Below are 26,445 nucleotides of genomic sequence, written 5' to 3' on the forward strand. Positions count from 1 at the left end.
AACCCTATGCTCAATGGCTCCTTATCTTCACTCAGAGCAGATTCCACTGCCAGTAGCTTGTCTCCTACCTGACCAATGAATCTCAAGGCCAGGGTCAGCTGCTCTCTCTCTCTCTCTCTTTCTCTGTTGGGTCCATCTTTGTTGGTCGAGACTTGCTGTTACCAGGTTTGGATATGGCCCAAGTGCAGAGTGAGAGACACTGAAACAGGTTGATAGTTCAGACTTTAATACGAACAGTGTTAAAGGGAAAATAAAACAATAAGCACTAGGCCAAACAGGGCCGTTAACTAAAACTCTCAAAAGGAAAACAAAGCCTACACTGCGGCTGAAAATAACATCTAACCATTAAACGAATACTGTTAGTCTTCAGAGTCAGTTGACTTGTAAGTCCAATATCTCAGGCAAGGCCAAATGCAAAACAACAGCAAATCATTGCTATGCTCTGTCCAAGACTCGACAAGCACTACAATGACAAATATGGAGTTAAATACTATCATGATTAAATAATAATTAGCTGACATGTGCAAATTCACAAGTGCAATTGCCGTATCTACTGCGCTGCTGAGTCCGTGGTTGTGACAGTTTTCCCCGTAGTTAGTAGGGTAATTGGTCACTGTAAATTGTCCCGTGATTAGGCTAGTGTTAAATAGGTGGGTTGCTGGGCGGCATGATGGAATGTGGGAGGGAACTAGAATATCTGGAGGAATCTCCAGAGAACATACAAACTCCTTACAGACAGAAGCAGGAATTGATCCCTGATCAGTGATTGCCATTGAGCAGTGATTCCCAACAGGGGTGCTTATGAGTCCTAAGGGGGTGGTAGCAAAATAGAAGTCGGAGGGAGTTCAAGATTCTTGGGGGGCAGGGAGGGCATTAAGTGGCACCTTGACTTGAGGCATGAGACCTGGCCAACTGTGTCAACTTGCTGTGTCAACATCCAATAGGCATTCCTAGTTCTGTTTACGTTTTTATTTTAATTTAGCCCCGTTAATGATGAATAAATACATACGACACAACCTCTGAGTCTGAAGGTGGTGAATCCTTGAATTCTAATCCTGCTAAGAAACAGTAACTACAGAAAGTGCAGCAATACAATGTTACATACCTGGAGTCTGGTTTTATTCCATTCCCATCAGATCAGCGACACCCCAAGTTTCTTATTTTTAATACTGTACTGTTTAATGAAGACATGAAACTATCAGTAGAAGACACCCTGAAAAGGTTACTTATGATATTACTCAGTTCCAGAAGATGAAAGAAGTATTTGAAAAGTATTGCACACTTGAGTCATTTGCCAAGCTAAATATGACCTTGATAGTTGTCTCATTGCTTCTTATAACATTTCCTAAATGACAACGAAGTGTGGAAAATCTCATACAACTGGCAAAAGACTAATAAATGCCTGTTGTATCAGAAGTGCTCACCACAGTTCTCAAAATGTATAGCTGTATTTTAAAATCAATTCCTCTCAGTAATAAAACTGCAGCTCCTATTGACGAAATGAGTGAAGATATTGAATATCAACGATGCACAGAGCTACAAAAAGCAGAATTTGGGATACAACTGGATGAGTCAACTGTGTGAGACAATAAGGCATTGCTAATGGCGTGTGTTCAGTTTATCAAAAATGGAAAATTTTATGGAGAATCAACCTATGACAAATTCAAAATGTACATTGAAAATAAAAATATTCTGAATAAGAATATGATTTCTTGTGTAACAGATGGAAAACCATGACAGGTTGCCATGTTGGCTTAGTGGCATTTATGAAAAAAGAAATCCCAAGTCTGTTGTAATCTATTGTGTAATTCACTGTCAACATTTTGCAGCCAAAAACCTCAGCTAGCAACTTTTTTCAAGCATGACTCCTGTAATATCTTCTATCAACAAAATTAAAGCTCATCCATTAAATAGCAGAATATTTTGCAGGTTATGCCAAGATTATGATAAGAGTTTGAATGCTTGCTTCTTTACACTGAAGTGCGTTGGCTGTCAAAAAGGCTGCTGCTTCAAATGTTTCTTTAATCTTTTTGACACAGTGATTGAATTTTTGCTCAAAGTCGACAAGAGCTTGGGAAACAAGATTGAACTTCTACATGGAGATGTGGCATACTTAGCCAATCAGTGTGACAAAATTAACATTCTAAATATGAAACTACAGGGTGAGAATTTCAATTTGATCCAGGCAAAAAATGTAGTGTCCACTTTCCTCAGAAAACTGGAAATATATAAGCAAAACATTGGGAGAAGAATGTTCTCACAGTTTCCCTGCATGAAAAGTATGGCATTCTCTTTCACAGACAATGATTTGTACGAGTACTGCTTACACCTGCAGTCACTGAAGAAGGATTTTCAGAATTGATTCAAGGATCTGAATGATCTGGAAATTCTGGAATGGGTAATTAACCCATTTCTTTGCAAGATGGAAAAAGCAGGAAGAGAGCTTGGAAGGAGAGATTGAAATTCAGAATGATGAAGAAGCAAAAATGCTTTTCAAAACCATTGGTTTTTGTGGTATGCGGCTACTTTGTCATACAAGGTTTCCTGGTCTTTGGAGAAGAGCTAAACTGCTCTTCATTGCATTTCCATTCTTCTATCTTGTTGAAAGAGGCTTCAGTGCAGTAAACCACACACACAAAAAACAGACACCACTTGGACATTGTTATGCATGAGGACTTGAGGCTTTTGCTGTCACAACTTGAATCAGATATTTTAACTCTTGCAAAAAAAAATCATCAAGCTCAAGGATCACATTGACATCGAAGCTGCTGTACAGTGCACAGGTACTGTGTAAGTAGGTTTAAACCAAAATCACTTTCCTCATGTTAGCATATGGTAGACATGTTTTTACACTATGAGGGTGCTGGAAAGTATATTGTGCCTAAGAGGGGTATTGGCAATTACGAAGGTACTTTGGGGCAGGTGTTGGCAATTATGAAGGTGCTTTGGGGGGGGGGGGGGGGTTGGTAATTATGAAGTTGCGCTGGGGGGGTGTTGGACTAATAAAGGTTCGTAAATATTGATGTAGAGCAATTGCACTAAGTGCTGCAGTAATTGTCCATATTTCTAGTCAAAACCTTGAAATGTCAGCACTGTCTTTCTCCCTACAAATATTTCTCGACCTACTGAATTCCATCAGTGGTTTGTCTTTATCACACTAATTTTAGATGCCTCTGATAGGGGACAAAGTTTCCTATGATCTACCCTATGAGGCTTCTCATAATTTTGTACACTTTTGTCAACCTCCTCTAGTCCAAAGACTATCTCTTTATGGTGCAACATAGCACCCCTGGCAACTTGCCGCTGAAATCAAAACAGAAAATGCTGGTCAGTCAAATCATCAGGTCAAGTTGCATCTGCAGGAAGAGAAACAGAGTTAATGTTCCAGCTGGAAAGCCCTGCATCGCAACTCGGAAGGGAGACGTCTGATAGATTAAGACTGGGGTTACCATGGGGATAAATTATAAAGAATGTTATTTGATGGAATAGTGAACTGGAATAGTTAGAGAGCAAGAACATTGGCAAAATAACATGGAACGAAGAACGCAGTTCAGGCTGGGTCTGTTTACCACTCCCAGAGGAAAAAATGAAAAAAAAAATTATCTGAACTACCCTTCCATTCACATGGTCAATGCCTGACTCCTCCTTTCATGTTCAAGGTTCAAAGTTCAAAATTCAAAGGAAATTTATTATCAAAGTACATATATGTCACCACATACAACCCTGAGATTCATTTTCTTGCAGGTATACACAATAAGTCCAAGAAACATTGAATCAGTGAAAGACCACACCCTACAAGATGGACAAACAACCAACCTGCAAAAGCCAACTAATTGCAAATACAAAAGAAGATAAAAGAAATAATCCCCACTGTTTCAAGAGCCTAATAGCTAAGGGGTAATATCTGTTCCTGATCCTGGTGGTGTGGGTCCTGAGGCTCTTGTACCTCCTTCTTGATGGCAGCAGTGAGAAGAGGGCATGTCCTGGATGGTGGATGCTGCTGTCCTGTGACAATGTGCTCAATGGTCGGGAGGGCTTTACCCCTGACGGACCTTCGGTTTTCCCCTCCTGGAGTTAATAATCAGCTCTTTGCTTTTCCTGACATTGAGTGAGAGGTTGAGTGGACAATGAGCAGAAGGTGAGCAGGTGTTCAGCACTGTCTGCCTGTTTTTGACCGGTTTCCCTCTCCCTGTCGCTCATTGCTGTGGAGGAAGGTGCAGGAGTCTTGGATCTTGGGCAAGGTTTGATTGGCGCAGTTTGTCGAGGGGACTCGTTTTTCGAGGACTCTGCAGTTCATGTTATATGTGTTTCTGGTTACTCCTTTTTACTGACATTCTGCACGATCTTGATCAGGGTGGACTGACTCTGTGGCCTGCAGTCAACGAATGACACAGCACTAAATTGAACTGAACATTCCTAGACTGTTCCAAGAACTCTACAGTTTGATGTTTAATATTTTGTGTGTTATTTGCTTGTTTTTGCTGTTTGTATGATTTGTTCTTTCTTTACATATGGGGTGCCTGGGTCCCATGGTGTCTCTTTGTGTCATGGCTATCTGCAGGAAGATGAATTTCAGAGTTGCATAATACAAACACACTTTGATAATAAATGTACTTTAGCTTTGACTTTATTCCCTGGAATGAAGAAGATTGAGGGGCAATTTTATAGAGGTATACAAACTTTTGAGGGGTACATATAGGGCAAATGCAAGCAGGCTTTTTCCACTGAGGTTGGGTGAGACTAGAACTAGAAGTTATGGGTTAAGGGTGAAAGGTGAAATGTCTAAAGGCAACACGAGGGGGAACTTCTCTTCTCAGAGAGTGATGAGGGTGGAACTAGCTGTTAGTGCAAGAGAAAGGATGCAGGGTCATGATGCACCATCAATAACTCTCTGAGATGTGAGTTGAGATATCGGCTTTTATTGACTGGAAGGAAGAACAAGCAACAATTGACCACCATGCTACATCCTGGAGACTGAGAGGCAGGGCTCAGGCCCCAATCGCCTTTATACCAGGGTCTGTGGGCGGATCCATGGTCAGTGGGAGGAGCCACAGGAGCAGTCAGTGGGGGGGGGGGGGGGGGTGGCGTGTCCAGACAGGTATATGTAGTCAATTTCAACATTCAAGAGAAGGTTTATTTCTGGCCTCACTCACTGTGTCCATTATTGAGCAACACATTGTTTCTCTGTGGACTAATACACTGTGCCCATCTCTTACAATACACTGTGTCTGTCCTTGTTGTCACCCACTGTGTTTTTCACAGCTCCATCACGGGCATGAGCCTTCCCATCATTGAGGACAACTTCAAAAGGTGATGCCTCAAAAAAGACGGCATCCATCAATTAGGACCCTCATCACCCAGGATATTCCCTCTTTTCAGTGCTGCCATCAGGTAGGTACAGGAGCCTGAAGACACACACTCAATGTTTTAGGAACAGCTTCTTGCCCTCCACCATCAGATTTTGAATGGTCCAGGAACCCATGAACACTATTTATTTGATATATATATTTCTTACAGTAACTTTAGTAATTTTTATGTATTGCATTTTTTATTAGTTTTTTAATGCATTTTCTACATCACTACAGACAGAAATAAAACCCAAATCAAAATGAAGAAAAATAATACAGTACAAAAATAAACATACAATAATACTATAATACAAAAAAGATAATTGAGAAAGCACCCAAATTGAAGACATGTAAAATTAGTATCCTCCCCAAGCCCCGCAACAAAAAAAAACTCCAGACCAACCACAACACAATATAGAGAATATAAATCAGGACATTCAAACCCCAAAACTGTAAATACACTTGAAAACAGAAGATAATAATGCCTACTACCAAAAAAAGAGCTGAAAGCAAGAGACCAAAAAAAAACCTTAGTTAAGAGGAAGGTTATGAAAGTACTCAATAAATGGTCCCCAGACCTTATGGAACTTTATATCCGAATTAAGAACTGAATAATGAATTTTTTCAAGGTCTAAGCAGGACATAATATCATTAAGCCATTGAGCATGCGTGGGCGGGGCAACATCTCTCCATCTAAGGAGGATTAAACGTCTAGCCAGGAGAGAAGCAAAAGATAATATTCGACACTTAGTCGAACTCAAACGTAAATCTGTCTCACCCAAAAAACCAAACAAAGCAATTAAAGAGTTAGGTTCTAAGTGGTGGTTCAGAATATAAGATAAAGTTATGAAGACATCTTTCCAAATTTTCTCCAAGTTAGGACAGAACCAGTACATATGAATAAGAGAGGCTTCGCCCCTTTTGCATTTATCACAAAGAGGACTAATATTAGGGTAAAATCGAGATAGTTTAGATTTAGACATATGGGCTCTATAAACAATCTTAAACTGTAAAAGGCAATGGCGAGCACAAAGAGAGGTTGAATTAACCGATTTGAGAATCGAGTCCCTGTGCTGTCTTTACGACAGTTATTTAGTTTATAATATTTTCGCTTAGTAATTCATTCAATAGTATTTTCTAGTTAGAATTAGAAGTGTTTAAAGTATATTCATTGCATGTAAAATATATCGGCATGCGATGACGTCACATCCGGTTTCACCGCGTCTTGTGGGAAAGTACCGGTTTGAAATTAGCGCGAGGGTGGGGGCTCACCACGAGGCACACCTGAGCAGAAGTTGTTTTGCAGGCATGAGAAATCACAGTGAGAGCAACGCTTTTTCACCATATGTTAATGTGAAGAGTGAACAGTAAATGGTTATTCTTACTGCGATCTGGTCTCATTGACTGGTTTATCTCGACGTTGAATTCGGCGTTATTAGTACACGCGAAGGAGAACGTTACAGTGAAAAAGCGGCATTATCAGGTGTTTCAAGTGCTGCAATGTCAGCTCGATCCATCATCAAGTCGACGCCGCCTAGCGACAAGGGCAGTAAACCGACATCAAGTAAGCCCACCCAGGCGTTATCAGGTGTTCTAAGTGCTGCAATGTCAGCTCGATCCGGGATCAAGTCGATGGCGCCCAGCGACAAGGGCAGTAGAGCGACATCAAGTAAGTCCACCCAGGCAAGAGCCAAGGCAGAAGCCACCAAGGTGCGACTGCGTTACGCCAGACAAGAAGCAGTTTTGAAAATGAAACAGGCCACCAGAGAAGCCGAAATCCAGAAAGAAAAGGCTGCCAGAGAAGCCGAAATCCAGAAAGAAAGGGCCGCCAGAGAAGCCGAAACCCAGAAGGAATGGGCCACCCGAGAAGCCGAAACCCAGTTGGAAATGGCAAAAATATCGACAGAGTTGCAAGTGCTGCAGCTAGAAAGAGAAGAAGAAGCTGCCATGGCGGAAGCAGAGTACATAGAAGAACCTGAAGGGTCACGTGATCTGACCGAAGTAAGATCTACTTTAGAAAGGACCAGACTGGAACGCACAAGCGACTATGTACAATATCAAATAGACAGGCAGGCTTGTCTCCCCTCTCCATACGTATTCGATAACTTCCCCAGCTACGAGGAACCTCAGAGAGTCACGATTGCATCACATCCATACGAGGAAGAAAATTTACCCTCGCGGCTCCGTGATGAAGTCAAGAATGAAAGAGCTGACAACCGATACTTCTTGACACCAAACTTACAAAGTTCGATGCGAAGAGACGCGGAGGTCGAATCCAGGATGGCAAATTCCATGAGAAACGTGCGCTCTCAGTCATATAGGCGCCAACGTACTTCTCCAGCCCGCATGCCGCTTACAGCCGATCCCACGATGCAGTATTTAGCACGACGGGATCTCGTCACTTTGGGACTGTACCAGTTTGATGATAAACCTGAAAATTACCGTGCATGGTACTCCACATTTACCAACGCGATCGACGGAGTCCAGCTCAGTGCAACCCAAAGGTTGGACCTTATGGCGAAATGGCTGGGGAAAGAATCACGTGACCAGGTGAGACGCATACGTTCAGTGTACATCAACGAACCCGAACTAGCCTTAAGCAAAGCGTGGGAGAGAATTCGGGAGGACTATGGGTTCCCCGAAGCTATTGAAGCGGCGCTATATCGACGTCTGGGAAACTTTCCTGAGGTGTCAGCCAAAGATCACATTAAGTTAAGAGAATTCGGAGATTTACTCATGGAGATCAAAGGCGCCAAAGAAGATGGCTACTCAGCTGGTCTAGTATACCTAGATACTCCATTCGGGATTAGACAAGTCGTGGACAAACTTCCTTTTGGGCTGCAGGACAGGTGGCTGTCCATTGCTTTAGATTACAAGGAAGAGCACGATGATCAACCACCTCCCTTTGAGCTCCTCACTAGGTTTGTGTGCAGGGAGGCGAAGAAGCGAAACGACCCTAGCCTCGCGGGTCCAAGAAGCAGTACGATTTACACCAAGCCAAGTAGATCCTCTTCGAATGTTTTCAACATTGATAAACCCATCTCAGTGCTCAAGACCGAAGCCCTTACAACTAGCAACGACCCTAGCAAGTATTGTCCATTGCATAACAAACCTCACCCCCTCAAAGGATGCAGAATGTTTAGGGAAAAACCCCTTGAAGAGAGGACGGCTCTTCTCAAGGAGAAAAGAATATGTTTTAGATGCTGTTCCTCAACCTCTCACCTCGCCAGAGAGTGTACGATCGCCGTGAAGTGTCCGGAATGTGATAGCCCAGATCACGTCGGGGCCATGCATCCCGACCTGTCACCGCAAACCGACAGCGCTCCATCACCCCCACAACAGGACGGCGGGGAGGGAGAGGCTCACTCTAGGTCAACAGTTGTCAGCACGAACAGAGCAATCGCTCACTAGTCAGTCCAGAGTTCTTTAAATTGTTCAACATTGAGAGTGAGCAGTTCCCATACTACCTCAATACTTGCTCAGGCAACATGGAAACCCAAGGAAGGAAGGCAGAAGGCATCCAGATCGAGTCCCTGGATGGTAAAGTCGTCATCTGTCTCCCTCCGCTCTTAGAGTGCGATGGAATCATGAATAACCGCACTGGGATCCCGACACCAAGTGCGGTGCTACACCAGCCACATCTCCACCACATCGCCAAACACATCCCAGAACTGGATCCAAAAGCGGAAATACTCCTGCTATTAGGAAGAGATGTTATCCAGGTACACAAGGTTAGGCAGCAGGTCAATGGACCACTCGACGCCCCCTTCGTGCAACGTCTGGATCTGGGCTGGGTGGTGATAGGAGAGGTGTGCCCCGGTGTCGTACACAAACCGATGGTTAACACACTCAAGACCAATGTGCTAGAGAGTGGCCGCCATTCAATCTTTCAACCCTGCCCGAGTGCCCCGTGCATTAAGGAAGCACAACAAGACATTACCAAGCGTAAAGTAACCGACGAGATGTTAGGTCAGTCAGTTTTCGTTCAAACCGAGCACGGAAACAAACTTGCACGATCAGCTCAAGATACCATTTCTTTAAAAACCAAAGACACCAAGGTCTTCAGAGATGAAGCAAATAATGGGGTTGCCCCATTGCCTTTCAGAGAACCACGCCAGCGCTCACCAGATAACAAAGAGCAGGCAGTCAAACGGTTCACGTCCTTACGGAAAACCCGGAAAAGGAAACCTGAGATGCAGCAACGCACCCGATTGGCCCACAAGGTACTGTGCACCCTAATGGCAGAGGTCACAGCCATTATAAACGCACAATCACTCCTACCTGTGTCTTCTGACCCAGAAAACCCCTTCATACCTTCGCCATCAATGCTCCTTACACAGAAAGTAGGAACACCTCCTCCACCAGGAGACTTCTCAGACAAGGATTTGTACACAAAGCAATGGAGACAAGTCCAGGCTCTGGCAAATCAGCTCTGGTCTCGCTGGAGACAAAAATATCTACCTTTGTTGCAACAGAGACAAAAGTGGACAGAACCCCGCAGGAATCTTCAAGTTGGAGACTTAGTCCTGCTCAGGGACAAGCAAATCGCCCGCAACAGCTGGCCAATGGCCAGAATCACTGCTACATTCCCTAGCGAGGATGGACATGTCAGGAAGATCGAATTGAAGACTACCGACCAAGGCGATGTGAAAATTTACCAAAGGCCAGTTACAGAAGTTATTCTACTTCTACCCAATGACTGATTAAGAGACTAAGTTTTGTACTCTGCTCATTGTGACCTTACGAAGGTCAAGCGGGGAGTGTGCTGTCTTTACGACAGTTATTTAGTTTATAATATTTTCGCTTAGTAATTCATTCAATAGTATTTTCTAGTTAGAATTAGAAGTGTTTAAAGTATATTCATTGCATGTAAAATATATCGGCATGTGATGACGTCACATCCGGTTTCACCGCGTCTTGTGGGAAAGTACCGGTTTGAAATTAGCGCGAGGGTGGGGGCTCACCACGAGGCACACCTGAGCAGAAGTTGTTTTGCAGGCATGAGAAATCACAGTGAGAGCAACGCTTTTTCACCATATGTTAATGTGAAGAGTGAACAGTAAATGGTTATTCTTACTGCGATCTGGTCTCATTGACTGGTTTATCTCGACGTTGAATTCGGCGTTATTAGTACACGCGAAGGAGAACGTTACACCCCTTTTGCATTTATCACAAAGAGGACTAATATTAGGGTAAAATCGAGATAGTTTAGATTTAGACATATGGGCTCTATAAACAATCTTAAACTGTAAAAGGCAATGGCGAGCACAAAGAGAGGTTGAATTAACCGATTTGAGAATCGAGTCCCAAGTCTCATCAGATAAAGAGATATTTAAATCATGCTCCCAAACCATTCTAATTTTATCCACAGGGGCACGCCATAAGAATGCTAATTTATCACAAATAAATTATATTAAACCTTTACCCAGTGGATTAATAGAAAGAAATAAATCCATAACATTTTTCTCAGGCATTTCAGGGAAGTTAGGAATTAAAGGATTAATAAAGTGTCTAATTTGGAGATATCTAAAAAAATGAGCATTAGGCAGATTGAACTTAGCAGAGCTGTTGAAAAGATACAAAGCGATTATCAATAAAAAGATCTTCAAAATGTCTAATGCCCTTCCTATACCAATCACGGAATGTTGAATCATACATAGTAGGTAAAAAAAGGTGATTATGTAAGATAGGACTAGCAAAGGAAAAACCATAGAAACCATAAAATTTCCTAAACTGAGCCCATATTTGCAAAGTGTGTCTAACAAGAGGATTAACTATTAATCTGGACAAACTACTAGGGAGTACAGAGCCAAGAAGTGCAGAAATAGATAAATCTTTATTGGAACTCAACTCCATTGAGCTCCTAACAGCTCCAATTAGGGCACTCGGGTTGGCCATGGAAAAAAGACCAAAAGGTAGCACAACATATATTGGCTGCCCAATAATATAAACGAAAGTTAGGTAAAGCCATGCCACCCTCTTTTTTAGATTTTTGGAGATAAACTTTATTAATTCTAGAGCGCTTATTCTTCCACAGATATGACAAAATAATAGAGTCTAAGGAATCAAAAAAAGATTTAGGAATAAAAATTGGGATTGATTGAAATAAATATAAAAATTTAGGGAGAACATACATTTTAACAACATTAATACGACCTACCAAAGACATAGATAGAGGTGACCATTGTGACAGACTCTGTTTTGTAGTATATAAAAGATTGGCAAAATTTTCATGAAAAAGATCTTTAAACTTCCTTGTGGCTGTAATCCCAAGATAAGTAAATTGATTATGAACTACTTTAAAAGGGAGATCACGGAATGTTAGTTCTTGTGCTTCTTTATTAATTGGGAAAAGTTCACTCTTATGTAAATTAAGTTTATAGCCAGAAAACTGGCTAAACTGATCAAGAAGTGAAAACATTGGAGGTAAGGATGTAGACGGATTTGGAAAAAAAAGTAATAAGTCATCAGCATAAAGAGAAACTTTATGCTCAACACCCCCCCCCCAAATCCCGGTCAATTCAGGACAGCTTCGAAATGCTATCACCAAAGATACTATAGCCAAATCAAAGAGAAAGGGACTTAAAGGGCATCCCTGACGGGTGCCACGTTTGAGGTTAAATAACTGGGATTTCTGAAAATTAGTCAAAACAGAGGCAGTAGGACACAGATACAGCAATTTGATCCAAGGGACAAAACTTTGACCGAAGTCAAATTTTTCTAAAACTGCAAAAAGGTAGTTCCACTCTATACGATCAAATGCTTTCTCTGCATCGAGGGAAATAACACATTCAGGAATCCCAGTTGAAGGTCAATATAAAATGTTAAATAAATGCCGAATATTAAAAACAGGAAGACGGTTTTTAATAAAACCAGTTTGATCATCAGGAATAATAGAGGGAATAACAGTTTCTAATCTATAAGCCAAAACTTTGGCCAAGATTTTAACATCAACATTAAGCAAAGAAATTGGCCCATACGAGGAACACTCCGTTGGGTGTATCACATTTTACTGCTGCTGCGTAAAACAAAGTTCATGATATATGTCAGTGATAATAAACCTGATTCTGATTGTGTCCCTGATCTAATATACCTTGTCTGATGGATTGAACTATTAATAATTTCTAGAATCTTAGAGTGAAGGACGGACTCTGTGACAACCATGCAATCTTGTTACCGTGCAGCTGTGCTACCATACATTCATACTGCCATGCATTTGCACTACCATGCAGTTATGCAGCCATGCTATTACAAACCTTTATTTGTGCAGGCCATCCACTGCAGAGGCGTGACATCATAGTTGTGCTGTCCAACTGAGAAAGTAAAGACACGTACCTGTGATCAAAGAGAGAAAGCGTGCCTTGAAAATGTGTGCTATGGAGTGAATGAGCCAGGAGAGCAAAACAATATATAACATTCCATGTACAGCCTCGCCGAGGCCTTACATACTTACGGTGAAATGGCTTCATTCTTGTATTCAAATTCCTCTCACAGAGGAGGCCAGCACAACATTTGCTTTTCGAGTTTCTTGTTGAACCCAGTTACAAAGTTCAAAGTAAATTTCTTATCAAAGTACATATATGTCGCCATATATGGTGACACCAAGCTTGAGATTCATTTTATAAACCATAGAATAATAACCATAACAGAATCAAAGAAAGACTGCACCAACTTGGGCATTTAACCAGTGTACAAAAGACAACAAACTGTGCAAATACAAAAAGAAAGAAAGAATAATAGTAATAAATAAATAAGCAATAAATATCAAGAACATGAGATGATGAAGAGTACTTGACAGTGAGCCCATAGGTGGTGGGAACATTTTAAATGATGGAGCAAATGAATTTGAGTGAAGTTATCCTCTTTGGTTCAAGAGCCTGAGGGTTGAAGGTAAAAACAGTTCCTGAACCTGGTGGTGCGAGTACCTTTGTCCTGATGGCAGTACAAGAAGAGAACATGTCCTTGGTGGTGGTGGTCCCTGTTTTCCTGCAACAGCATTTCATGTAGACGGGCTCAAGGGTAGAGAGGGCTTTACCTGTGAAGAACTTGGCCATATCCACTACTTAAACCATAAGACGTAGAGGCAGATTTAGGCCATTTGGCCCATCGAGTCTGTTCCGCCATCCGTTTTTCCCCTCCTCAACCTCATTCCCCAGCCTTCTCCACATAACTTTTGATGCTGTGTTCAATCAAGAACCTATCAAGCTCTGCCTTAACAACCTGGCCTCCACAATTGCCTTTGGTAATAAATTCCACTAATTTCTTACCCTCTGCCTAAAGAAATTTCTCAGCATTTCTGTTTTAAATGGATGACCCTCTATCATGAAGCTGTGCCCTCTTGTCCTAGACTCCCCCACCATGGGAAACATCCTTTCCACATCTACTCTGTCTAGGCCTTTCAACATTCAACAGGTTTCAATGAATTCTCCCCTCATCCTTCTAAATTCTAGCGAGTACAAACCCAGAGCCATCAAATGTTCCTCGTATGATAACCCTTTCATTCCTGGAATCATCCTTGTTAACCTCTTCTGGACCCTCTCCAATGCCAGCACATCTTTTCTTAGATGAGGAGCCCAAAACTGTTCATAATACTCAAGGTAAGGCCTCATCAGTGCCTTATAAACCCTCAGCATTGTATCCCTGCTCTTGTGTTCTAGACTCTTGAAATGAATGCTAGCATTGCATTTGCTTTCCTCACCACCGACTCCTCTTGCAACTTAACCTTCAGGGTGTTCGGTGCAAGGACTCCCAAGTTCCTTTGCACTTCAGATTTTTGGATTTTCTCCCTGTTTAGAAAATAGTCTGCATATTTATTTCTTCTACCAAAGTTCATGACGATGCATTTACCAAAATTGTATTTCATTTGCCACTTTCTTACCATTCTCCTAATCTGTCTAAGTCCTTCTGCAGCCTACCAGTTTCCTCAACACTCCGCCCATCTTCATATCATCTGCAAACTTGGCAACAAAGACATTTATTCCATCATATAAATCATTGATATACAGCATAAAAAGAAGCCGTCCCAACAACGACCCCTGCGGAACACCACTAGTCACTGGGCAGCCAACCAGAAAAGGATCCTTTTATTCCCACTCGCTGCCTCCTACCGATCAGCCAATGCTCTAACTATGCCAGCAACTTTCTTGTAATACCATGCGCTCTTAACTTGGTAAGCAGCCTCATGTAGGGCACCTTGTCAAAGACTTTTTGAAAGTCCAAATATGCAACATCCACTGCATCCCCTTTATCTACACTACTTGTAATCACCTCGAAGAATTCCAACAGGTTCATCAGGCAGGATTTTCCCTTAAGAAAACAATACTGACTTTGTCCTCTCTTGTCCTATGTCACCAAGTACTTCATAACCTTATCTTTAGCAATTAACTCCAACATCTTCCCAACCACTGAGGTCAGGCTAACTAGTTTATAATTTCCTTTCTGCCACCTTCCTCATTTCTTAAAGAGTGGGGTAAAATTTACAATTTTTCAGTCCTCTGGCACTATGCCAGAGTACAATGATTTGTGAAAGATAATTTCTAATGCCTCCATAATCTCTACCTCTTTCAGAACCCCAAGGTGCAGTTCATCTGGACCGGTTGATTTATGTACCCTTTGGTCTTTCAGCTTTTGAGCACCTTCTCCCTTGTAATAGAAACTGCACTCACTTCTCTTCCCTCGCACCCTTTAACATCTGGCACACTGATAGTGTCTTCTACAGTTAAGATTGATGCAAAATACTCATTTAGTTCATCTGCCATCTCCTTGTCCCCTGTTATTATTTCTCCAGCCTCACTTTCTAGCAGTCCTATATCCACTCTCATCTCTTTTATTTTGTACATACTTGAAAAAGCTTTTACAATCTACTTTGATCTTGTTTGCTAACTTGTTTTTATATTTCATCTTTTCCCTCCTAATGATTCTTTAGTTGCTCTCTGTAGGGTTTTAAAAGCTTCCCAATATTCTGTCTTCCCACTAATTTTTGCTTTGTTTTATGCCCTCCCTTTTGCTTTTACATGAGCTTTGACTTCCCTTGTCAGACATGCTTGTACTATTTTGCCTTTTGAGTTACTTCTTCATTTTTAGAATACATCTATCCTGCACCTTCCTCATTTTTCCCCAGAAACTCACACCATTACTGCTCTGCTGTCATCCCTGCCAACATCTCCTTTCAACTTACTTTGGCCAACTCCTCACTGTAATTTTCGTTACTCCACTGAAATACTGCTACATCAGACTTTACTTTCTCCTTATCGAATTTCAGGTTGAACTCAATCATATTGTGATCACTGTCTCCTAAGGGTTCTTTTACCTTAAACTCCCTAATCGCCTCTGATTCATTACATAACACCCAATCCAATTTCCCTCAGGATCAATAAAGTATTTCTGTCTGTCCAGTATAGCTGATCCCCTATTAGGTTCAATGACGAACTACTCTAAAAAGCCATCTCATAGGTTTTTAACAAATTCACTCTCTTGAAATCCATTACTAACCTGATTTTCTCAATTGACCTGCATGTTGAAATCTCTCATGACTAACATAACATTGCCCTTTTGACTTGCCTTTTTCTATTTCCTGTTGTAATCTATGGCCCACATTCCAGCTACTGTTGGGAGACCTGTATACAACGGCCATCAGGGTCCTTTTACCCTTGCAGTTTCTTAACTCAGCCCACAAGGATTCAACCTCGTCTGATCTCATCTTTCTACTGATTTCATGCCATTCTTTACTTTTTTGAGGATTTTCCACTGGTGTTTCCATACCGGGCTGTGATGTAGCCAGTCAATATACTCTCCACTACACATCTATAAAAGTTTTTCAAAGTTTTAGTTGTCATGGCAAATTGTCACAAACTCTGAAGGAAATAGAGGCGTTGCTGTGCTTTCTTCATATTTGCACTTTCTTGCTGAGCCCAGGTCAGGTCCTCTGAAATAACACTGAGGAATTTAAAGTTTCTGACCCTGTCCACCTCTGTTCCTCTGATAATGACTGGGCTCATGGTCCCTGGCTTCCTTCCTCTGAAGTCAATATTCAGCTCCTTGGTCTTGCAGACACTGAGTGAGAGGTTATTGCACCACTCATCCAGATTTTCACTTATACACAGCTGGGTACCTCAGACTGCAAAAGCAAAAGGTTAACATTCCAGCCAGTTGATCAACACAGGCCTTTAGTACTTGGCCAGGTACCCCATCTGGGCAAGTGGATTCACCTGCCTGAAGGTTTTCGGGACATCACAGGATTATCAACAGCTGTGGAAATTTGTGATGGTTCCCTCGCCTGGAAGCAAAGCCCTGCTGTTGCCTAAATTGCTTGATTTAACTTTATTAGAGGTGATAGTATGCAAACCTGGCCACAAATGTTGAGCATCCTTTGTTGATTCAAGTTTAGTGGAATTTCCACTTCGCCTGTGAGATGACTTTCCAGAGATTGTGCCTGGACCTCTTGTAACTTTCTTGGCTACCAGACTTGCGGTAAATGCATTTGATCTGGCTCTCGGCAGATTGTGGATCTCATGGTTCATCCAGGGCTTCTGGTTGGGGAACACTCTGAATGATTTTATGGGGACACACTCATCTACACCTTCTTTAATAAAGACCATAGACAACTGTGGTGTATTCATTCCGATCCACAGATGAGACATTGAACACGGCCCAGTCCATTGACTCGAAGCAACCCTGCAGCCACTCCTCTGCCTCCCGTGACTCCTCTCTGTTGTCCTAATCTCTGGAGCCTTGCTCTTTAGCCTCTGTCTGTGTGCAGGTAGGAGAAGGACAGCCACGGGATCTGATTTATCAAAATGCAGTCTGGCCTTTCCTTATCTTAGTACAACAGAGCTTTAGTGAATTGGGACCTTTGGTGCTACAGGCTGCATGGTGATGGTAACCAGGAAGGGTTTTACTCCCTTAAACCAACCAATTGCTGGATTAAAGGGAAACTAAGTCCAAGCACACCCAATCTCTATGCACTCAGGATCAAAAAAATTTGTCAATCTCTCTCTCAAATACACATAGCAACTGAGGCTTCATGGTTCTCCTGGCTGGGAATTCCAAAGATTCACCAATCTCTGGGTGAAGTATTTCCTCCTAACTCAGTCCTGAAGTGGCTTAGCCCTTGGTGTGAGACTGTGACTCACATCAGGACATCAGGACCAGGAGAAATATCATGCTTGCATCTGCCTGTCAAACTCCATAACCATTGAAGCTGTTTTAAAATCTTTACCTCTTGTTGTTCTAAACCCTAGAAATCATAGACACAAAGAGATTCTGAAGATGATGGAAATCCAGAGCAACATATAAAATGCAGGAGGCACTCAGCAGATCAGGCTACATCAATGGAGAGGAACAAAGACCATAAAACCATAAGATATAGGAACAGAATTTGGCCATTTGGCCTATTCAGTCTGCTCCACCATTTCAGCATGGTTGTTTTGTTATCCCTCTCAACCCCATTCTTCTCCTTTCTCCCCATAATCTTTGACACACTTACTAATCAAAAATCTAACAACCTCGGCTTTAAATATATCCAATCTCTTGGCCTCCGCCGCCATCTGTGGCAATGAATTCTACAGGTGCACCTGCCTCTGGCTAAAGAAATTTCTCCTCATCTCTATTTGAAACCTTAAGTTCTGAGGCCCTCTGGTCCCCTACTGCAAGAAATATCCTCTCTATGCCCACTCTATCTAGGCTTTTCAATAATCCACACAAAATGCTGGAGGGTTTCAGCCTGAAACATTGACAATACTCTTTTCCATAGATGCTACCTGGTCTGCTGAGTTCCTCCAGCATTTTGTGTGTGTTGCTTGGATTTCCAGCATCTGCAGATTCACCCTTGTTTCTTTCAATATTACGTAGGTTTCAATATTCCCTCCTCATTCTTCTAAACTCCAGCGAGTACAGGCCCAAAGCAATCAAATGCTCCTTATACAGTATTCCCAGCTCCTCATTCCCAGGCTCTTTTTGTAAACCTGCTCTGGATTCTCTCCAATGTGAGCACATTCTTTCTGAAATAAGGGGCCTAAGACTGTTCACAATACTCCTAATGTGGTCTGACTAATGCTGTAAAGCTTCAGCATTACATCCTTGCTTTGACATTCTAATCCTCTCAAAATGAATGTGAGTACTTCATCTGTCTTCCTTACCATCGATTCAACCTACAAGTTAATCTTTAGGGAATCCTTCACGAGTAATCCCAAGTCCCTTTGCATCCATGATTTCTGAATTACTCCCTATTTAGAAAATAGTCTACACCTTTACTTCATCTGCCAAAATGCATGACCATGCACTTTCCTGCACAATATGGGGCGGCATGGTAGTGTGGTGGTTAGCACAACGCTTTACACTACAGGCGACCCAGGTTCAATTCCTACCACTGCCTGTAAAGACTTTGCACACTCTCTCCTCTGGGTGCTTCAGTTTTCTCCCAGAGTCCAAAAATGAAGCAGTTGGTGGGTTAATTGTAAATTGTCCCATAATTAGGCTAGGATCAAATCGGAGGAACCGTGGCTCAAAGAGCCTGAAGACCAATTCCCCATGGCATTTCAATAAATAATAAGTAAAATAATCCATCTTCCACTTCTTTTCCCATTCTCCTTACCTGTCTAAGTCCTTCTAGAGACTCACTGCTTCATCAATGTTACCTGCTCTTCCACCTATCTTTGTATTGTTCGCAAACTTGGCCACAAAGCCATCAATTCCTGCGTCCAAATCTTTGACATACAACATGAAAAGCAGTGGTCCCAACACAGACCACTGCAGCACACCACTAGTCACCAGCAGCCAACCAGAAAGGCTGCCTTTAGAGCATAAAACATAGAAGTCTACAGCACATTTCAGGCCTTCAGCCCACAATGTTGTACCAACTATGTAACCTACTCTGGAAACTGCCTAGAATTCCCTTACTGCATAGCCCTCTATTTTTCTAAGCTCTGTGTACCTACCTAAGAGTTTCTTAAAAGACCCTATTGTATCCACCTGCACCACCATTGCCAGCAGTACATTCTATGCACCCATCACTTTGTGTGAAAAACTTACCCCTGACACCTCCTCTGTACCTACTTCCAAGCACCTTAAAACTGTGCCCTCTCGTGTTAGCCATTTCAGACCTGGGAAACAGCCTCTGACTATCCACATGACCAATGCCTCTCATCATCTTATACACCTCTATCAGGTCACCTCGCATCCCCTGTCGCTCCAAGTCCACTCAACCCATTCTCATAAGGCACACTCTCCAAACCAGGCAACGTCCTTGTAAATCTCCTCTGCACTCTTTCTATAGTATCCACATCCTTCTTGTACTGAGCTGACCAGAATTGAACACAGCACGCCAAGTGGGGTCTGTTGAAGGTCCTACATAACTGTAACATTACCTCATGGCTGTTGAACTCAGTCCCAGAGCTGACGAAGGCCAACACACCATATGCCTTCTTAACAACACTGTCAACCTTTACTCCCACTCTTTACCCCCTGCTAGTCAGCCAGTCTTCTATCCATGTTAGAATCTTTCCAGTAATATCATGGACTCTTATCTTAATAAACAATCTCATGAGTGACACCTTGTCAAAAGCTTTCTGAAAATCCAAGTAAACAACATTCCCTATTTCCTCAAAGAATTCCAATATGATTTGTCAGGCAAGCTTTCTCTTTGAGGAAACCATGGCCTATGTTTTCATGTGCCTTCAAATACCTTGACACATTATTTATAGTAACTTTAAGTCACCTGGAGCAGATGGACTACATCCCAGAGTCCTGAAAGAGATTACTTGATTCTGGCATGGTCCCAGAGGATTGGAAGATTGCAAACTTCACTCCACTCTTTAAGAAGGGAGGAAGGCAAAAGAAAATGATAGGCCAGTAAGCCTGACCCCAGTGGTTGGAAAAGTATTGGAGTCTATTATTAAGGATGAGGTTTTGAGGTACTTGGAGACTAATGTTAAAATAAATCAAAGTCAGCATAGTATCTGTAAAGGCAAATCTTGCCTGACAGATCTGTTAAGAGTTATTCAAGGAAGTATCAAGCTGGGTGGACAAAGGAGAGGCAGTGGATGTCATCTACTTGGATTTTCAGAAGGCATTTGATAAGGTGCCACACATGAGCTGCTTAACAAGATAAAATCTGATAGTGTTACAGGAAAGATACTGTCATGGATAGAGGAATGGCTGACAAGCAAGACAAGCAAGAGGCAGCAAATGGGAATAAATTTGACCTTTTCTGGTTAGATGCCAGTGACAGGTGGTGTTCCTCAGGGGTCAGTATTGGGACCGCTACTTTTCACATTGCTCGTCAATGATTCGGATCATGGAATTTATGGCTTTGTGGCAAACTCTGATACAAAGATGGGTTGAGAGGTAGGTTGTGCTGAGGAATCAATGCAAATGCAGAAACACTTAGACAAATTGGAAGAATGGGCAAAAATGTAGCAGATGGAATACAGTGTTGGGAACTGTATGATAATGAGTTTTGGTAAAAGAAACAAAACTTGCTATCTAAATGGGGAGAAAGTTCAAACGTTAGAGGTGCAGAGGGACTTAGAAGTCTTGGTGCAGGACTCCCAGTGGTTAATTTACAAGTTGAGTCTGTGGTAAAGGCGGCATGTGCAATGTTGGCATTTATTTCAAGGGGAATAGAATGTAAAAACATGGTAATAGTGTTGAGGCTTTATAAGACACTGGTCAGACCACACTGAGTACAGTTTTGGGCCTCATATCTCGGAAAGGAAGTGTAGTCATTGGAGAGAGCCCAGAGAGGGTTTATGAAGATTATTCTGGGAATGAAAGGGTTAACATATGAGCAGCTTTTGTACTGTTCTCACTGGAGCTTAGAAGAATGAGTGGGGATCTCATTGAAACCTACTGAATGTTGAAAGGACTGGATAAGGTGGATATGGAGAAGATGTTTCCTATGGTGGGGGTGTCGAGAACTAGAGGGTACAGCCTCAAAGTTGAGGGGTAGAAGTAAGGAGGAATTCATTTTAGCCAGAGTGTAGTGGATCTGTGGAATGATCTGCCACAGAGAGCTGTGGAGGCCAAGTCCATGGGCAGATTCAAAGTGAAAATTGATCTTTTCCTGATCGGTCAGGGCATCAAAGTGTTATGGCAGGAAGGCAGGTGTATGGGGTTGAGTGGGATTTGGGATCAGCCATGATGGAATGGCAAAGCAGACTCGATGGGCTGAATGGCCTAATTCTGCTCTTATGTCTTATGGTCTTTTGGGATGATTAGACTTGAGCACATTATTTCTCATCTCTGGAGTTCAAATTCTCTGTCAACAAAGGCCAATTAATTGTTTGCTTTCTTAATTGCTTGCTGCACCCAGGTCAAATCTAGGCCAAGGAGTAAATCAGAATGTTTTGAATCAAAGAGCATTACATTTAATCAGAGGAAATTGGGTTGAACTAGGTAAAATTAACTTTAATTACAGACTACGAATTGAGACTACCAATTCAATCAGAGACCTCAAGTTCAGTTACTAAATTGGGTTTAACTGAGAGAAAATCTGGACTAATTTACAGAATATCAAGCTGGAATTTTCTGAAAATCAATTGATCACAAACCATTCTGCAAATCAAGGTGTGTGTGTGTGTGTGTGACCATTTTGAAAAAAATTCCTCTGAATTTCAGTTGTGACTCTTCAGTTTAAACAAAGTGGTGCTGCAGAACTATATTTGGCCGATCTGACCTGTCACTCCACCTTACTCCTAGTTTGTTGCTAAGGGGGCAGGCATGGTTCAGTAATAGCATTCTCCCTTCTGAGTGAGGTCATTGGTTCAAGCTGCAATCCAGAGCCATAAGCGTCTGTCATAACGTAAACATGAGACTCCGTCAGATTATTCAGCAGTGAGTAGAACCAATCCTGAGCCAACCGGCAGAGGGAGCTCATGGTTCACTGTGTGTATAAACATGTGCCCCTGTGAAAGAACTGAGGGGAAAGGGTGGTGCTTTAACCAGTCAGTGCAACAGAAAGTAGGGGTGTGTGTGGGCATCATGGTAGCGCAGCAGATAGCGTGATGCTGTTACAGTTTGTGGTAAAGTTCAAAGTTCAATCCCAGCGTCCCCTGTAAGGAGTCTGTACACCCTCCCTGTGGAATGCGTGGCCTTTCTCCAGTGCTCTGATTTCTTCTCACAGGTCAATGATGTGCCGATCAGTAGGTTAATTGGTTATTGTAAATTGTCCTGAGGTTAGGTTAGCGCTGGGTGGTGTGGCTTAAAGGTCTGGAAGGGTCAAAAGGGCCAATTTTGTGCTGTACCTCTAAATATATATAATACTTAAATTAAAAACAGTGCAAAATAGAAATAATTTTAAAAAAGTGAGTAAGTGTTCATGGGTTCAATGTCCATTTAGGAATCAGATGGCAGAGGGAAGAAGCTGTTCCTGAATTCTTAAGTAAGTGCATTCAAGCTTCTGTACCTCCTTCACGATGGTAGCAATGAGAAGAGGGCATGTCCTGGGTGAGGGTAGTCCTTAATAATCGACACCACCTTTCTGAGGCACCGCTCCTTGAAGATGTCCAGAATACTATGGAGGCTAGTACTCATGCTGGGACTGAATAATTTTACAACTTTCTGTAGCTTCTTACAATCCTGTGCAGTAGCAACCTCCCCCACCCCCATACCGGACAGTGATGCAGAGTGTCAGAATGCTGTCCACAGTACATCTGTATAAGTTGTTGAGTGTTTTCGGTGACAAACCCAATCTCTTGAAACTCCTAATGAAATATAGCCACTGTCTTGCCTTCTTTGTAGATGCATTGATATGACGGGACCAGGTTAGATCCTCAGAGATATTGACACCCAGGAACTTCAAATTGTTCACTCTCTCTACTTCTAGTCCCTCTATAAGGATTGGTTCATAATCCCTTGTCCTACTCTTTCTGAAGCCCACAACGAGCTCTTTGGTCTTCCTGTCACTGCATACAAAGTTACTGTGACACCACTCAACTATCTGGTACATCTCACTCCTTTATGCCCTCTCATCTCCATCTGAGATTCTGCCAACAGTGGTTAACAAGTTTATAGATAGTATTTGAGAATGCCTAGACACACAGTCATGGCTATAGAGACAGCAGAGCAGTGGGCTAAGCATACACCCCTGAGGTGCACCACTGTTGATCGTCAACCAGGAGGAGATACTTTCACCAATCAGCACAGATAATGGTCTTCTGGTTAGGGAATCAAGAATTCAATTGCAGAGGGAGGTACAGAGGTCCAGATTCTTCAGATGATCAATTAGGACTGTTTAAATGCTGAGCTATAGCGAATGAACAGCACCCTGACATAGTGTCTGTGTTTGTCTCTCATACCACAACTCCTCTGTCATGCACGATTTTGAGAAGCAGTTTGCTTTTGGAAACTGTGTAATGTGCTTTGTCCTATCACAAATTTTAAGAGGGTGTTTAAGCAAAAGGTTTAATCAGACCTGTATTCATGTGGGAGTGAATGGCCTCATTCCAGCCACCATCATAGGGACATCAACAACACAATGTGGCAATGAATTGTATAAGGAAGTATTAATTCACACACACAAAATGTTGGAGGAACTCAGCTGGCCAGGCAGCATCTATGGAAAAGAATACAGATAGTGTTTCAGGCTGAGAACCTTCGGCAGAATGTCTGGATCAAGGTTTTCAGCCCAAAATGATTCCTTATTCCTCTCCATAGATGCTAACTGACCTGTTGAGTTTCGCCAGCATTTTGTGTGTGTTGCTCTGGATTTTCAGCATGTGCAGAATCTCTTGTGTTTATGACTAGTGTAGGAAGGTACAACAGCAGAATTTGATGAGCTGTTTAGCTGAGGGCAGTGGAGAGTAGATTCGTACTGCAAAATAAGAAGACATGAGATACTGGGCATTTCAACATTGGATGACAAAAGCAAAGGAGTGATTCAGATGATGCCTGTTTAAACCTCTCTTAAAAGTCCCAAATATTTCTGCCTCTACCGCCACCCCTGTCAGTACATTCCAGACACCTACCACTCTATAAAAAGGTTGCCCCTCACATCTCCTTTGAAATTACCCTTTTTACATGCCCCCGATATTGGACATTTCAACACTGGGAGAAAGATACTGTCTACTCTTCTCTGCCTCTTGTAATCTTATAAACCTCTATGGGAACTCCCTTCTGCCTCCACCATTCCAGAGAAAACAACCCAAGTTTGTCTAACCTCCCATGCCCTCTAATCCAGGCAACATCCAGGTACAGCTCTTCTGCACCCTCTCCAAAGCCACAACATCCTTCCTATAATGGGACAACCAGAACTCTATCCAATACTTCAGATGTGGCCTAACTAGAACTTTATAAAGCAGCAACATAACTTCCTGGGTCTTGAACTCAATGCCTCGACTATAAAGACAAGCATGCCATATGCCTTCAGAACCACCCTATCAATCTGTGTAGCCACTTTAAGGGAATTATGAACTTAGACCTCCAGATTCCTCTGTTTATCAACATGTTAAGGGTCTTACTCTTAACAGAGTACAGTTATTCATCTATTATGTGTGGTAATCTATGTATACCTGTCTGGACACGCCCCTCTGCTGACTGCTCCTGTGGCTCCTCCCACAGACCCCTGTATAAAGGTGATTGGAGGCACTGCTCCTCCCTCAGTCTCCAAGATGTCGTGGTCACGTTTGCAGCTAATAAAAGCCTGTCTTTTGCCTCCCGTTTCCGAGAGTTATTGATGGTGCATCACAAACTATATGGTAGCTGGCCTAATAAATGCTATATAAGATCATCCCAAACCTCCCTGTTCTTATGCTCCTCTCTTGGCTAATGAGGCAGTATTCTGTGTACCTTCTAAGTTACCTTATCTACATAAACCGCCATCTTCATAGATTGTTGGAAATGTATACCGTGAAGAAGCCAGCCTCAGAGTAACCTGACTGTTCAATGCCAGTCAAGCACCCATCTACTCTGGCTCCAAAGCATGCACAAAAATGAATTAGATAACATTGATTTTTGAAGCTCCTATGATTTTTCTGCATAACTGTTGCAATAACCATGTACAGTTTGGTCACCGTGGTACAGACAAAATGTGGTGAAATTGAAAAGAGTGCAGAAAAGGTTTATGAGCATCTTGCCAGGAATAAAGAACCTGTGTTATAGGGATTGGGTGGCCAGGCTAGAACTTTATTTCTTGGAACATAGGGGACTGAAGGATGAATATATAAACGGCATAAATAATGTGGATAGCAGCAGTCTTTTCTCTAATGTAGGGGGTTGGTTTAGGGAGAGAGGGGAAAATTAAAAGAGACATGAGGGGCAACATTTTCACACACTGCATGGTGAGTGTATGGAATGAGCTTCCAGAGGAAGTGGTTGAGGCAGGTACAATAATATCATTTAAAAAGCACTGGATAGGTACATGGAGGAGTGGGGCTTGCTGGGAGGGTACACTGGACTGTTTGTACTGACGGGCCAGAATCCATGCTGTATTGCTTGAAGTTCTCATGGTGATGACAAAATAGTTCCTGCAGCTTCACAACTACCACTGGGATCTCTTCTCACTTCAGAACCTGCTTTAGAGTTTCTCTCTCGTGCTCATCACCAGGGTATTTCCATTATGCTTTAACTTTGCATTGCTTTCATTATTTAGTGAATATTTAATTTAGCAAGTATATCAGATATCTTTAGAGCAATATTCCCTCTAAGCTGTGCACATGTACACATGCACATCTCTTTTGCTACTAGCGCACAAAGGAATTTGAACTGTGCACAAAAGGTCATCATCCTCTACCTCGTTGCATGTCAAGTATATTTCACGATCATACAAAATCATATTTCCTTTTCCAGTTTCTGATGCAGACGGTATTGACAACATGGAGTTTGCGATGATTTGAGTACAGATCTTAGAACTGGGCTATTGATAGTGTTCTTATTGAAGAAATTATTGATTCACTATGTCGGATTCCAAAGGGTGTGAAACGTAAAAGAACAGCTAATTCATTTAAAGCAGAATGGCTTAATGAAACAGTAGAAACTGCTACACTGAAAGCTCATGACAGCACAGCTACAAGAAATATTTATGTACAATACAGAAAGGAGTTACCTGTGTGTATTGTCACAATGCAAAAGTTGCTGGAGAACTTAGTTGTGGAATGAAGTGGAG

The 26,445-nt window shown here is 42.1% G+C and overlaps 1 protein-coding gene across 13 annotated transcripts in view; it reads right to left on the reverse strand.

Annotated features, from left to right (window-relative positions):
- cacna2d2a (calcium channel, voltage-dependent, alpha 2/delta subunit 2a) overlaps positions 1-26,445 on the reverse strand; it is a 909,486-nt gene that overhangs the window by 166,642 nt on the left and 716,399 nt on the right. For all 13 annotated transcript variants that reach the window (XM_059944500.1, XM_059944501.1, XM_059944510.1 and 10 more), the window contains one exon: positions 12,605-12,683. In XM_059944500.1, coding sequence (XP_059800483.1) covers positions 12,605-12,683 — 79 coding nt within the window. The remainder of the gene's footprint in view (positions 1-12,604; positions 12,684-26,445) is intronic.

This window comes from Hypanus sabinus, chromosome 19, assembly GCF_030144855.1.
Source record: "Hypanus sabinus isolate sHypSab1 chromosome 19, sHypSab1.hap1, whole genome shotgun sequence".
Taxonomy (NCBI): domain Eukaryota; kingdom Metazoa; phylum Chordata; class Chondrichthyes; order Myliobatiformes; family Dasyatidae; genus Hypanus; species Hypanus sabinus.